This window comes from Melanerpes formicivorus, unplaced genomic scaffold (genome assembly GCF_026170545.1).
Source record: "Melanerpes formicivorus ecotype bairdi unplaced genomic scaffold, bMelFor1.0.p_v2 SCAF_67, whole genome shotgun sequence".
NCBI lineage: Eukaryota > Metazoa > Chordata > Aves > Piciformes > Picidae > Melanerpes > Melanerpes formicivorus.
The window spans coordinates 1406609-1419499 of record NW_027142419.1 but is presented as its reverse complement, the minus strand read 5'-3'; the positions used below and the strand labels follow the sequence as shown (position 1 = coordinate 1419499).

Sequence of the window (12891 nt, the reverse complement as noted above, 5' to 3'; positions counted from 1 at the left end):
AAACTGCTGCAGGAGCAGGTCTGGCTGGCAGCATCCCTGCCAGAGCCCGGCCTGCGAGCTGGCCGTAGTCTTTCCCCATCACCGTATCCCGGTTCCAAGTTCCAGCTGCCCCCCTCCCTGCAGAGAAGCCTCCTGCCCGCCAGGGGGCGCCGCGGCGGCGGTGGGCACCGAAGCGTCTCCTCCCGCTCCCCCTGGCCCCGCCCGCGGGCGAGGGGCGGCACCATGGAGGCGGGGCGGAGCGGCAGGGGCGGGGCGGAGCGGCGGGGGCGGGGCGGCACGGCGGGGCGGCGCGGCGGGGGCGGGGCGGAGCGGCGCCGCGATGGCGGCCATGGCAGCGGAGGAGGAGGAGTACGAGGCGGTGCTGTGCGTGAAACCGGCGGTGCACGTCTACCGCGTCCCGCCGCGGGCCTCCAACCGCGGCTACAGGTGCGGCCTCCCCCTCTCCTGCGGGCCTGCTCCCCTGTCCCGCTTCGGGTTCTGTGCAGCCTGTCCCTTCCCGGAGCCTGGCTGGCCTCCTGTCACGGGGAGGTTTGTGCCCTCTCCGTGGGATGTTTGGGATCTGCCCTTTCCCCCTGGGCCCTGTCGCGCTGTGGGGGACTTCTCTCCCCTCCTTAGGTAGCCCAGGGCCTGTCCCCTGGCTCCCCAGAGGGTGTCTGGTCACCTGTCGTGGGGCTGTGCCCCTTCCCCGTCGCGTCTGTGGGGCAGCAGGACCTGACTCGCAGGAGGTAGCTCTGCCCCTGTCTCAACTTCATGCTCTCAGCGAGGGTGCTGCACCCATCCACCTGTTTCGGCGCACCTCTCCCCTCCCTCCTCGGGCTGCCCCGGCAGAGCCAGGCTGCAGCTAAGGCACCTCAGCAGGGCTGGGAAGCTGCTTTCGAGCTGCAGATCCTGCAGAAAGGGAAGTGAAACCTCTCGTGTGACTCTTGCCCAGTCCCTGCTGGGACCTGCGTCTGGCTTTGCCGGGGTCTGGCTGGTGTGGGGTGGAACAAGACCTGTCACGGTGAGCCTGCCTCCTTCCGCAGCGAGCACAGGTGCCAGCAGGTTCTCTCTTGTGCCGCTTCGGTGCTGTCAGTGAGGAAGAGTCGAGCAGCTGAGCTCTGTGCCGCACTGCAGGAGGTCGATGGTGCCGTCCGGGCTGTGAGAGGCAGCTCAGCCCCCCGTTGGTGTTTCCTCTTTCTGCAGAGCTGCAGAGTGGCAGCTGGAGCAGCCGGCGTGGAGCGGCCGCCTGCGCATCACAGCCAAGGGCAAGACTGCCTTCATCAAGCTGGAGGACAAAACCTCGGGTGAGGAGAAAGGAAAGCAGCAGCTCCCTGCCTCCTGGTGGGGAAGAAGATGGTGCAGAGAAGCTCCACCCTGGTGTTAAGCCCCCCCTGTTTCTCTCTCTCTCAGGAGAGCTCTATGCCCAGGCACCAGTGGAGCAGTTCCCTGGCATCGCTGTGGAGAGCGTCACCGACTCCAGCAGATACTTCGTCATCCGGATCGAGGATGGGAACGGTACTGGCTGGCTGCCCCTGCTGGGGACAGGCTGGGGGAGTCACCTTAGAAAGTCTCCAGTGCCCTCACTGTCCTTGCTTGTGAAGGATTCCTGCTGTCAAGGGCTCAATGTTCCCTGTGCTCCGGTGGCGCAGGGACAGTTATCTCCGTGCCGGCAGCGGCCGCGCTGCGTCCTTCACCAGCTGCCTTTGGCCGCTCGCTGTTGGCCTGAGCGCTCCTCTCTGGTGTTGCTCAGCCTGTGTGTGTGCAGCCAGCGAGCTAAAGCTATCTCCAGTCCCATATCTCAGCCTCCAGAGGGTGTCTGCAGCTGGAGGAGGTGGCAGGCAGGAGGGTGTGTGGGATGTGGCGTGACTGCAGCCCTTGCTCTCCCTCCTTCCCCAGGCCGCCGGGCGTTCATCGGAGTCGGCTTTGTCGACCGAGGGGATGCTTTTGACTTCAATGTAGCCCTCCAAGACCATTTTAAGTGAGTTTGTGCCTCTCCCTGTGGCCCCTCAGCTTGGTTTGGGTTTTTTCTTCCCCTTGTGCATGTGCCCTGGAAGTGGTGTGGGAGAGGAAGCCACGAGCTGCTGTCATGCCTGAGCAGGCAGCTGTGGTGTCGAGAGGTGGAAATGCCTGGTCCTCTGCACAGCCTCTCTGCAGGCAGCTCTTCCTCTCTCACACATGCTCAACATCTATGTCAGGGATTTGGCTGAGGGCACAGGGTGGACTGAAAGGAGTGGCTGACACCTCTCCAGCCTGGGCTGGTGTTCAGCCAAGCCTGGCCAAGCTGGAGAGTTGGGCAGAAAGGGCAAGTGTAGGGTCCTGGCCCTGGGCAGGAGCAACCCCCTGCAGCAGTACAGGTGAGAGGTGACCTGCTGGGACACAGCTCCACAGAGAAGGACCTGGGACTGCTGGGGGACAACAAGTTGCCCCTGAGCCAGCAGTGTGCCCTCATGGCCAAGAAGGCAAATGGTCTTCTGGGGTGCATGAAGAAGTGTGTGGCCAGCAGGTCACAGAGGGAGGTTCTTCTCCTTCTCTACTCTGCCCTGCTGAGGCCACACCTGCAGTCCTGGATCCAGGTCAAGAGAGACAGGAAACAGCTGGAGAGAGTCCAGTAGAGGCTCTGAAGCTGCTGAGGGGCCTGGAGCAGCTCTGTGAGGAGCAAAGGCTGAGAGCCTGGAGAAGAGCAGCCCCAGAGGGGAGCTGAGCAATGCTCAGCAAGAGCTAAGGGCTGGGGGGCAAGGATCTGGGGCTAGCCTTTTTTAAGTGCCCAGCAACAGCACAAGGGGCACTGGGCACCAACTGGAACCCAGGAGGTTGGAGCTGAGCAGGAGGAGAAAGTTGTTTGGTGTGAGGGTGCTGAGCCCTGGAGCAGGCTGCCCAGAGAGGTTGTGGAGTCTCCTGGTGTGGAGAGCTTCCAACCCCCCCTGGGCCTTGTGCTGCTGGGCAGGGTGCTGTGGGTGCCCTGCTGGAGCAGGGGGTTGGACTGGCTGAGCTCCAGAGGTCCCTTCCAACCTCACCATGCTGGGATTTTGTGATCCTGTGTCTTGGCCATGATTTGTCTAGGGGAGCCACAGGCTGGTTATGAACTTGTCCTTCTCTGCTTATTTAACTCCTGCAGGTGGGTGAGGCAGCAAAGTGAGCTGGCCAAGCAGGCTGAGAACCCTGAGCAGGGCCCCAAGCTGGATCTGGGCTTCAAGGAGGGACAAACCATCAAGCTCAACATTGCGGTGAGGCTTCCCCAGCTGGATCTGCTCCTGCCCTGGGCTGGCACCAGAGGCAGTGGCAGCTTCACCTCGAAATGATGTGCAGAGGGATTCCCAGTTACAGAACTGGGTCTCTGGGTTTGTGGAGGGCATCTGTGGGGCAAAACCAATCTTGGGTTCACCAATCCAGGACATGGAACTGTTGGAGTGGGTCCAGGGGAGGCCACAAAGATGATCAGAGGGCTGCAGCACCTCCCCTGCGGGGACAGGCTGGGAGAGTTGGGGCTGCTCAGCTTGGAGAAGAGAAGGCTCCAGGGAGAGCTCAGAGCAGCCTTCCAGTACCTGAAGGGCTCCAGGAGAGCAGGGGAGGGACTTGTGACAAGAGCTGGGAGTGACAGGATGAGGAACAATGGCTTTGAGCTGGGAGAGGGGAGACTGAGAGTGGAGATGAGGAAGAAACTCTTAGGAGTGAGGCTGGGGAGACTCTGGCACAGGCTGCCCAGGGAGGCTGTGGCTGCCCCCTGCCTGGAGGTGTTCAAGGCCAGGCTGGATGAGGCCTTGAGCAGCCTGTGCTGGTGGGAGGTGTCCCTGCCCATGGCAGGGGGCTGGAACTGGCTGAGCTTTGAGGTCCTTTCCAACCCAACTCATTCTATCAACCTATGAATCCTGGGACACCAGAGCACAGCAGCTTTTTGTTCCCCTGATAAAGTGAGTCCTGGCTGGGAGGAGCCACCCTCCAACCCTGGCTTTAAACATGGCACCACCCAACTCTCCCTCTCTTCTTTCAGAACATGAAGAAAAAAGAAGGAGGGGCAGGGAGCCCCAGACCACGTCCTGCAGCTCCTGGGGGGCTGAGCTTGCTCCCTCCACCTCCTGGAGGAAAACCTTCCACCGCGGTTTGCCCTTCCGCAGAGCGGCCGACACCGCTCTCGGCACCCACCCAGCTGCCAGGCACCCCCATCACAGGTCTGTGGTCACACAACGAGCACTGCCAAGCTCCTCAGGCTCCATTTTGTCCCTCAGAGTTGGGAAAAGGGAATGGGAAAGCTGAGGAGTAAGAGTGGAAAGTAACTCCTGGTGTGTGCTTGCTCTCTTTCTGACTTCAGACTCCCTCTTGTGCTGGCCGCAGCCTGCTGCTGCTGCTGCTCCCTCTGCTGCCACCGCTGACGTCTGGGGAGACTTCACCAAAGCTTCAGGGTGAGGCCCTGGGGGGGTTTGTTTGTGACCTGGGGGATCCCCATACTGTTAAACCCCCCAAATCCCACTGGTTTTGCTGCAAACTCTACTGGGCTGGGGGCTCTGCTCCAGCCAAACACCCCTTTGGTGGGGAACTGTCTGGGCTGGAAAAGGCCTCTGAGATCATGGAGTCCAACCTTCAAGCCACCACCACCACCATGGCCACTAAACCATGTCCCACAGTACCATGGCCACACATGACTTGAACACCTCCAGGGATGGGGACTCCACCACCACACTGGGCAGCCTGTTCCAGTCCCTGACCACCCCTGCAGGACAGCAATTGTTCCTCCTGTCCAACCTAAACCTCCCCTGGGGCATTTCCAGACCATTTCCTCTTGTTCTGTCATTTGTTCCTTTGAGAAAAGGAACCTGGTTCCAGCCTTCTTTCAGGGGGTTGTAGAGAGCAATGAGGTCTCCCCTCAGCCTTCTCTTTTCCAGACTAAATTTCCAGTGCAGCTCCATGGGTGATGCCTTCCTCTTCCTCCCAGCACTGGTGTCATGCTCGTCTCCCCTCACTGCCCTGTGCAGGGGGGGGAGTTTTGGGGTGACCCCAGAGGCCCCCCTTCTGGCTGCCCAGCTCCCTTCTTGTGTCCCACAGCCCCCTGCAGACTCTAAACCTTCTTTTTTTCCCCCCTCCAGGTCACCTTCTTCCCAGGGTCAGGGAAATGCAGGCTGGGTTCAGTTCTAACCCAGGCCCCTCAGCTGCTCTCCTCTGGGTGCTGGGATCATTGGGATTCCTTCTGGACCAAAGCAGGGGCTTTGGGATGCCCCACTCCTGCCCTTAATCCCCTCTTCTGGCAGCAAACTGCTGCAACAGTGCCAGACAGCAAAGAAATCTGTGCCTTAAAACACTCCACACAGCACCCTCCCTGTGGAGGAGCTTTTGATACCCACCAGGATCACAGGGAACCTCTGAGGCTTCCCCTGGTTGCCTTCATCACCTCCCCTTGGGCACTGCTCAGAGCAGCAGGACTCTGGCTCACAATTCAGGGAATTCTCACTGAAGGTTTATGCAGGAAGAACCTCCCTGGAGATGTCACTGCTGGCTAAATCCTACCCTGGTGGAGGGAGCGTCCTCCTGGACTCACCTCACAGCTGAGGACCATCCTGAGCATCACCTCAGGAGCACTTAAACCTGCGCTGAGTGGAGCTGCTGCCGCTGGAGGCTGAAAGGCCTCGGTTCTTGCTCTGGGAAAGTTGGGGCTTCCTCCTTTACTTTGAGGCTGGAGGGGGTTTGTACCTCCTCTGTTTCAGAGACAGATTTGTTCCCCTAGGTTATTGTGAAGGCAGATATGTAGTTTTGCTCCCTTAATTTTGATGACAGAATTTTCCCTCCCCTACTTTGAAGACAAATTTTCCTCCCTTTATTTTCCAGACAGTTTTGTTTCCTCCTTTATGTTCCTCCCCTATTTTCAAGACAGACTTTTTCCTCCTTTTATTTTCAAGAGAGATTTCCCCCCCTTTATTTTCAAGACAGATTTTTTCCCCCCTTTATTTTCAAGAGAGACTTTGTCCTCCCCTATTTTCAAGACAGATTTCCCCCTCCCTATTTTCAAGAGGTTTTTTCCCTCCCCTATTTTCAAGAGAGGTTTTTTTCCCTCTCCTATTTTCAAGAGAGTTTTTTTTCCTCCTCTATTTTCAAGACAGATTTCCTCCCCCCCTCTACTTTCAAGAGAGAGTTTGTCCTCCCCTATTTCAAGACAGATTTTCTCCCCTTTATTTTCAAGAGAGAATTTCCCCTCCTTATTTTCAAGAGAGAGTTTTTGCTCCTTTATTTTCAAGAGAGATTTTTTTCCTCTTCTATTTGCAAGACAGATTTCCCCCCCCTTATTTTCAAGACAGACTTCCCCCCCCTTATTTTCAAGACAGATTTTCCCCCTCCTCTATTTTCAAGAGAGGTTTTTTTCCTCCCCTCTATTTCCAAGACAGATTCCCCCCCCCTATTTCCAAGACAGATTCCCCCCCCCTCTATTTTCAAGACAGATTCCCCCCCCCTATTTCCAAGACAGATTCCCCCCCCCTATTTTCAAGACAGATTTCCCCCCCTCTATTTTCAAGACAGATTTCGTCCCCCTCTATTTCCAAGACAGATTCCCCCCCCTCTATTTCCAAGACAGATTCCCCCCCCTCTATTTTCAAGACAGATTTTCCCCCTCTATTTCCAAGACAGATTCCCCCTCCTCTATTTTCAAGACAGATTTTCCCCCCCCTCTATTTCCAAGACAGATTTCCCCCCCTCTATTTTCAAGACAGATTTCCCCCCCCTCTATTTTCAAGACAGATTTCCCTCCGTCTATTTTCAAGACAGATTCCCCCCCTCTATTTTCAAGACAGATTTCCCCCCCCTCTATTTTCAAGACAGATTTCCCCCCCTCTATTTCCAAGACAGATTTCCCCCCCTCTATTTCCAAGACAGATTTCCCCCCCCTCTATTTTCAAGACAGATTCCCCCCCCTTTATATTCAAGACAGATTTTCCCCCTCCTCTATTTTCAAGAGAGGTTTTTTTCCTCCCCTCTATTTTCAAGACAGATTCCCCCCCCCTCTATTTCCAAGACAGATTCCCCCCCTCTATTTTCAAGACAGATTTCCCCCCCCTCTATTTTCAAGACAGATTTCCCCCCCCTCTATTTCCAAGACAGATTCCCCCCCCTCTATTTTCAAGACAGATTTCCCCCCATTTTCAAGACAGATTTTCCCCCCCTCTATTTTCAAGACAGATTTTTCCCCTCTGCTTTTTAACCAGATTTCCAACCCCCCACTACTTTACAGACAGAATGTTTCCTCCTCTACTTCAAATACAGATTTGTTTCCTCCTCTATTTTGCAGGCAGAATTTCCCCTTTTAATACAGAATTTTTTCCCCTCACCCCTAACTCAAATGCAAATTTTCCCTTCCTCTACTCTGGAGAGAGAGAGAACTTTTCCCTTCCCTATTTTGAAGACTGATTTTTTCCTTCCCTATTTTGCTGGCAGATTTTTCCCTCTCCTCTACTTTGAAGATGGATTTTTTTTCCCCCCTCTTTTAGTCAGATTATTTTGGTTTTCTCCTTTATTTTAGAGAGAGATTTTTTCCCCTCCCCTATTTTGAGGGCAGATTTTCCCCTTCTATTTTAATACAGGAGATCTTTACTCACCTCTGCTTTAAAGACAAAATGTTTCCCTCCCCTATTTTGCAGGCAGATTTTCCCCTCCCCTATTTTGCAGGCAGATTTTCCCCTCCCCTATTTTGCAGGCAGATTTTCCCCTCCCCTATTTTGAAGGCAGATTTTCCCTCCCCTATTTTGCAGGCAGATTTTCCCCCTCCCCTATTTTGCAGGCAGATTTCCCCCTCCCCTATTTTGCAGGCAGATTTCCCCCTCCCCTATTTTGCAGGCAGATTTCCCCCTCCCCTATTTTGAAAGCAGATTTCCCCTCCCCTATTTTGCAGGCAGATTTTCCCCTTCCCTATTTTGCAGGCAGATTTTCCCCTCCCCTATTTTGCAGGCAGGTTTTCCCCTCCCCTATTTTGCAGGCAGATTTTCCCTCCCCTATTTTGCAGGCAGATTTTCCCTCCCCTATTTTGCAGGCAGATTTTCCCCCTCCCCTATTTTGCAGGCAGATTTTTCCCCCTCCCCTATTTTGAAAGCAGATTTTCCCTCCCCTAATTTGCAGGCAGATTTTCCCTCCCCTATTTTGCAGGCAGATTTTCCCCTCCCCTATTTTGCAGGCAGATTTTCCCCTCCCCTATTTTGCAGGCAGATTTTCCCCTCCCCTATTTTGCAGGCAGATTTTCCCCTCCCCTATTTTGCAGGCAGATTTTCCCCTCCCCTATTTTGCAGGCAGATTTTCCCTCCCCTATTTTGCAGGCAGATTTTCCCCTCCCCTATTTTGAAGGCAGATTTTCCCCTCCCCTATTTTGAAGGCAGATTTTCCCCCTCTATTTTAATGCAAGAGATCTTTACTCACCTCTGCTTTAAAGACAAAATGTTTTCCCTCTTTTGAAGGCAGTTTTCCCCCTCCCCTATTTTGAAGGCAGATTTTCCCCCTCTATTTTAATGCAGGAGATCTTTACTCACCTCTGCTTTAAAGACAGAATGTTTCCCCTCTTTTGAAGGCAGATTTCCCCCTCTCTATTTTAATACAGATGTTTTTTCACCTCTGCTTTAAAGACAGAATGTTTCCCTCCCCTCTTTTGAAGGCAGATTTTTTTCCCCCCTCTATTTTAATGCAGGTGATCTCTTTTTTTTCCACCTCTACTTTTAAAGACCACATTTTCTCCTTCCCCCCCTGTTTTGGAGGTAGGACATTTCCTCCCCTCTTTTGAAGGCAGATTTTTACTCTTGGGGACATATCCTGTCTGTGATGAAGGAGAGAAGGGAGTCATCTCTTTGACAGAGCTGGGCTTGAGATTCCTCTTGAAGCAAATAAATATTTTCTTACCTATTTAGCCTGAACCCTTCCTAGCTTTGTTTTAGCAGCACCTGGGGGGTGGGGGGGAGGGTTTATTGCTACTCCTGCTGCTGCTGAGTGGTTTGGTTTCAGAGCCAGTGAGTGAGGCAAACCCCGCTGAGAGCTGGGATGTTTCAGAGCCGGTTTGGAGGCCGAAGAGGAATGTTGTGACCCTCCCCCGGCAGGGTTTGGAGGGGCTATGATGAGCTTTGGTGGTTCCCCCCCTCCTCCTGGTGTCGAGGAGACGGTGGCAGCCGCCAAGCACAACAGAGGCTTGTTGCTTAGCAGTGGGTTTATGGTTGAGGAGGACGCCGGGAAGGGAAGGTAAGAGAAGGAACAAGGAGGAAGAAGGAGCTTTTTGCATCCCCAAAGTGAAGGGAGAGCCTGGAGGCAGCTCCCGCAGGCCAGAAAGGGCCCAGGTGCTATAAATCCTCGGTCCTGTCCCCCCTCCCTGTGGCTCTTTGGGAGGGGGAGCAGCCCTTTGCCTGGGCTGTGGGATGGGGCAGAGGGCAGCCAGGAGACCCCGGCCTTCTCCAGGGGGTGGCTTGAGGTCGGATCTCTGATTTATTTTGGGGACAGGATGTCTCCAGCCTCCCCCCTCCCCGGGCCGGGGGATTTGGAGCTCAGGTTGAGGATTTACCAGCAGCTTTCTCTGCCGGGATGGGGGGGGATGGGGCAAAAAGTCCTTAATTACCCCCAAAGGGTAAAATTTGCTACCTTGGAGTGCCTGGGGAGAGCCCAGCACAGGGAGGTGGGGGGAACTGTCCCCGGGGGGGGGGGCTGTTAATGCTGCTTGGCCCCGGAGCAAACTCCACCCCGAGGCTTTTCGTGCCCGAGCAACCCCCTGGGCGTTAAGGAGCTTAGGGAAGGCTGAGATTTAAGGAATGGGGCTGGGCTCTTCTCGCCAGGGAGCTCCTTTCCCGGAGGGAACCAGGGACCCAGCACCGTCCTGCTGGGGGGAGGGGGGCACAGCACAGCACCGTAAGCCCCTTCCCAGCCCATTCTGGGGCAAGGGGAAGCGCTGGGCACTGCGATGGTTTGTTGTCGCTTTTCCTTTCTCTTCCTCCTTCCTCTCGCCCAGAGCTTCGCTGCTTTGTTTTCCTTCCCCAGTCCCCGCTCGGGGGAACGCTCCGGGAGGGTTTTCTTTCTAAGGGAGTTAGATGCTGCAGATGTTGCTGCTCGGGGAGGCGTTGGGACACCCCCCACCCCGCAACCCCCTCCCCTACCCCACCCGAGGCTGGCCCAGGAAGAGGAGGGTCCCCCGGCCCCCACCGTCACGCAGGGAGGGGACCTGGACTCGGGGCTAATCCTGACCGCGCATCCGCTTCTCCCTCGGCAGGCAGCAAAGCCGGGAGCCCCCCGGGAAGCGGCGAGGGGGGACCCAGGCCCCCTCGGGCGGCAGCCCATGAGCGAAGCGCAGCCGCCGGGGGCTGAGGTGGGTGTCCGGGACGGGACCCCCCCCGCAACTGGAGGCGACTCTCGCGGGAGCGGCCACGGAGCGGGGAGGGGACACGACCCGGGGGGGAGGGGAAGGGGAGGTGCCGCCGATAGTGGCTCCTGGGGGGGGGGGTGGGGGGTGGGGGGAGCTGGGGGTGGAGGTTTGCAGCAGTTCGGGGGCTGCAGCTGCAACCTTGTGCCGGGTTTGGGGCTGCAACGGGAAGTTGGCACTGGGCTGGGAGGTGGCAACTGGAAATCTCTGCTGGCGTGGGGAGGGCAGCTGCAAGTTTGCAGCAGGTTTGGGGGGTTGCAGCTGTGAGTTTGCAGCGGTTTGGGGGCTGCAGTTGTAAACTTGTGCCGGGTTTGGGGCTGCAAGTGGAAGTTTGCACTGGGTTGGAGATTGCAACTGGAAATCTCTGCTGCCATGGGGAGGGCAGCTGCAAGTTTGCAGCAGTTCAGGGCTGCAGCTGTGAGTTTGCAGCAGTTCAGGGCTGCAGCTGTGAGTTTGCAGCAGTTCAGGGCTGCAGCTGTGAGTTTGCAGCAGTTCAGGGCTGCAGCTGTGAGTTTGCAGCAGTTCAGGGCTGCAGCTGTAACCTTGTGCCGGGTTTGGGGCTGCAACGGGAAGTTTGCACTGGGTTGGGAGGTGGCAACTGGAAATCTCTGCTGGCGTGGGGAGGGCAGCTGCAAGTTTGCAGCAGTGTTGAGGTTGCAGCTGGAAATTTGCAGCAGTTTGGGGCCTGCAGCTGCAAGGTTGCACCAGTTTTGGGGGTTGCAACTGCAAGTTTGCTGCAGTTTTGGGGTTGCAGCTGTGAGCTACAGCAGGTTGGGTTTGTAGCTGGAAGCTTGCAGCAGTTTGTGGGATGCAGCTGTGAGTTTGCAGCAGTTTGGGGGCTGCAGCTGTGAACTCATGCTGGGTTTGGGGCTGCAAGTGGAAGTTTGCACTGGGCTGGGAGGTGGCAACTGGAAATCTCTGCTGGCATGGGGAGGGCAGCTGCAAGTTTGCAGCAATGTTGAGGTTGCAGCTGGAAATATGCAGCAGTTTGTGGAATGCAGCTGCAAGTTTGCACCAGTTTGGGGGTTGCAACTGCAAGTTTGCTGCAGTTTTGGGGTTGCAGCTGGAAATTTGCAGCAGTTTGGGGTCTGCAGCTGTGAGCTCATGCTGGGTTTGGGGCCACTACTGGAAGTTTGCACTGGGTTGGGAGGTGGCAACTGGAAATCTCTGCTGGCATGGGGAGGGCAGCTGCAAGTTTGCAGCAATGTTGAGGTTGCAGCTGGAAATATGCAGCAGTTTGTGGAATGCAGCTGCAAGTTTGCACCAGTTTGGGGGTTGCAACTGCAAGTTTGCTGCAGTTTTGGGGTTGCAGCTGGAAATTTGCAGCAGTTTGGGGGCTGCAGCTGTAACCTTGTGCCGGGTTTGGGGCTGCAACGGGAAGTTTGCACTGGGTTGGAGATTGCAACTGGAAATCTCTGCTGGTGTGGGGAGGGCAGCTGCAAGTTTGCAGCAGTGTTGAGGTTGCAGCTGCAAGTTTGCAACAGTGTTGAGGTTGCAGCTGTGACTTTGGAGCAGTTTGGGGGCTGCAGCTGCAAGGTTGCACCAGTTTTGGGGGTTGCAACTGCAAGTTTGCTGCAGTTTGGGGGTTGCAGCTGTGAGCTATGGCAGGTTGGGTTTGTAGCTGGAAGCTTGCAGCAGTTTGGGGGCTGCAGCTGTGAGCTCATGCTGGGTTTGGGGCTGCAAGATTGCAACTGGAAATCTCTGCTGCCATGGGGAGGGCAGCTGCAAGTTTGCAGGGGTTTGGGGAGTTGAAGCTGCAAGTGTGCATTGGTTTGGGGTGGCAGCTGTGAGTTTGCAGCAGTTTGGGGGCTGCAGCTGTGAACTCGTGCTGGGTTTGGGGCTGCAACTGGAAGTTTGCACTGGCTTGGGAGGTGGCAACTGGAAATCTCTGCTGCCATGGGGAGGGCAGCTGCAAGTTTGCAGCAGCATTGAGGTTGCAGCTGGAAGTTTGCAGGGGTTTGGGGGCTGCAGCTGTGAGCTCATGCTGGGTTTGGGGCCGCAAGATTGCACCTGGAAGTCTCTGCTGGCATGGGAAGGGCAGCTGCAGGTTTGCAGCACTGTGGGGGGTTGCAGCTGCAGGTGTGCACTGGTTTGGGGGGTTGTAACTGTGAGTTTGCAGTGCTTTGGGGGGTTGCAGCTGCAAGTTTGCAGCAGTTTGGGCTTGCAGCTGCAAGTTGGTGCTGGGTTTGTGACTGCAGCTGTAGGTGTGGAACACTTTGGGGAGTGCAGTGTGTGGGGGGCAGGCTCAGCCCAAGAACAAAGCAGCTCTTGACTGCAAAGGGCATCTGGGCTCTGTCCCAGGGCCAGATCCATATCCATGGGCCTGGATCTTCATCCCCTGTCCTTGATCCCCATCCCATGGTCTGGATCCTCATTCCAGGCCTGTGGATCCCCACCCCAGGACCAGATCCCCATGCTGGGCCTGGATCTTCAGCTTAGGGCTGAATATCCACCTCAGGGACCAGATCCCCATTCTGGGGCCAGATCCCCTTCCCAGGTTTGGATCCTCATCCCAGAACCAAATCCTCATTCCAGGCCTGGATCCCCAACCCAGG

At 56.1% G+C, this 12891-nt stretch overlaps 2 protein-coding genes across 3 annotated transcripts in view; both read left to right on the top strand.

The window, feature by feature from the left end:
• The first annotated feature begins 301 nt into the window (after positions 1 to 301).
• NECAP2 (NECAP endocytosis associated 2) lies at positions 302 to 8841 on the top strand. Of its 2 annotated transcripts, none has more exons than XM_068162731.1 (8): positions 302 to 426; positions 1183 to 1283; positions 1390 to 1494; positions 1876 to 1957; positions 3095 to 3203; positions 3968 to 4145; positions 4286 to 4376; positions 5435 to 8841. In XM_068162731.1, the coding sequence occupies exons 1-8, from the start codon at positions 320 to 322 to the stop codon at positions 5466 to 5468; spliced, it is 807 nt and encodes a 268-aa protein (XP_068018832.1). In that variant the 5' UTR covers positions 302 to 319; the 3' UTR covers positions 5469 to 8841. The 2 variants fall into 2 exon arrangements, with proteins under 2 accessions (XP_068018832.1, XP_068018830.1); XM_068162729.1 differs by having other exon boundaries at positions 5058 to 8841.
• An 882-nt stretch (positions 8842 to 9723) lies between these two features.
• Positions 9724 to 12891, top strand: part of CROCC (ciliary rootlet coiled-coil, rootletin) — a 58911-nt gene continuing 55743 nt past the window's right edge. The window contains 2 exon segments of the mRNA XM_068162718.1: positions 9724 to 9883; positions 10187 to 10282. Coding sequence (XP_068018819.1) covers positions 9881 to 9883; positions 10187 to 10282 — 99 coding nt within the window. The 5' untranslated portion in view covers positions 9724 to 9880.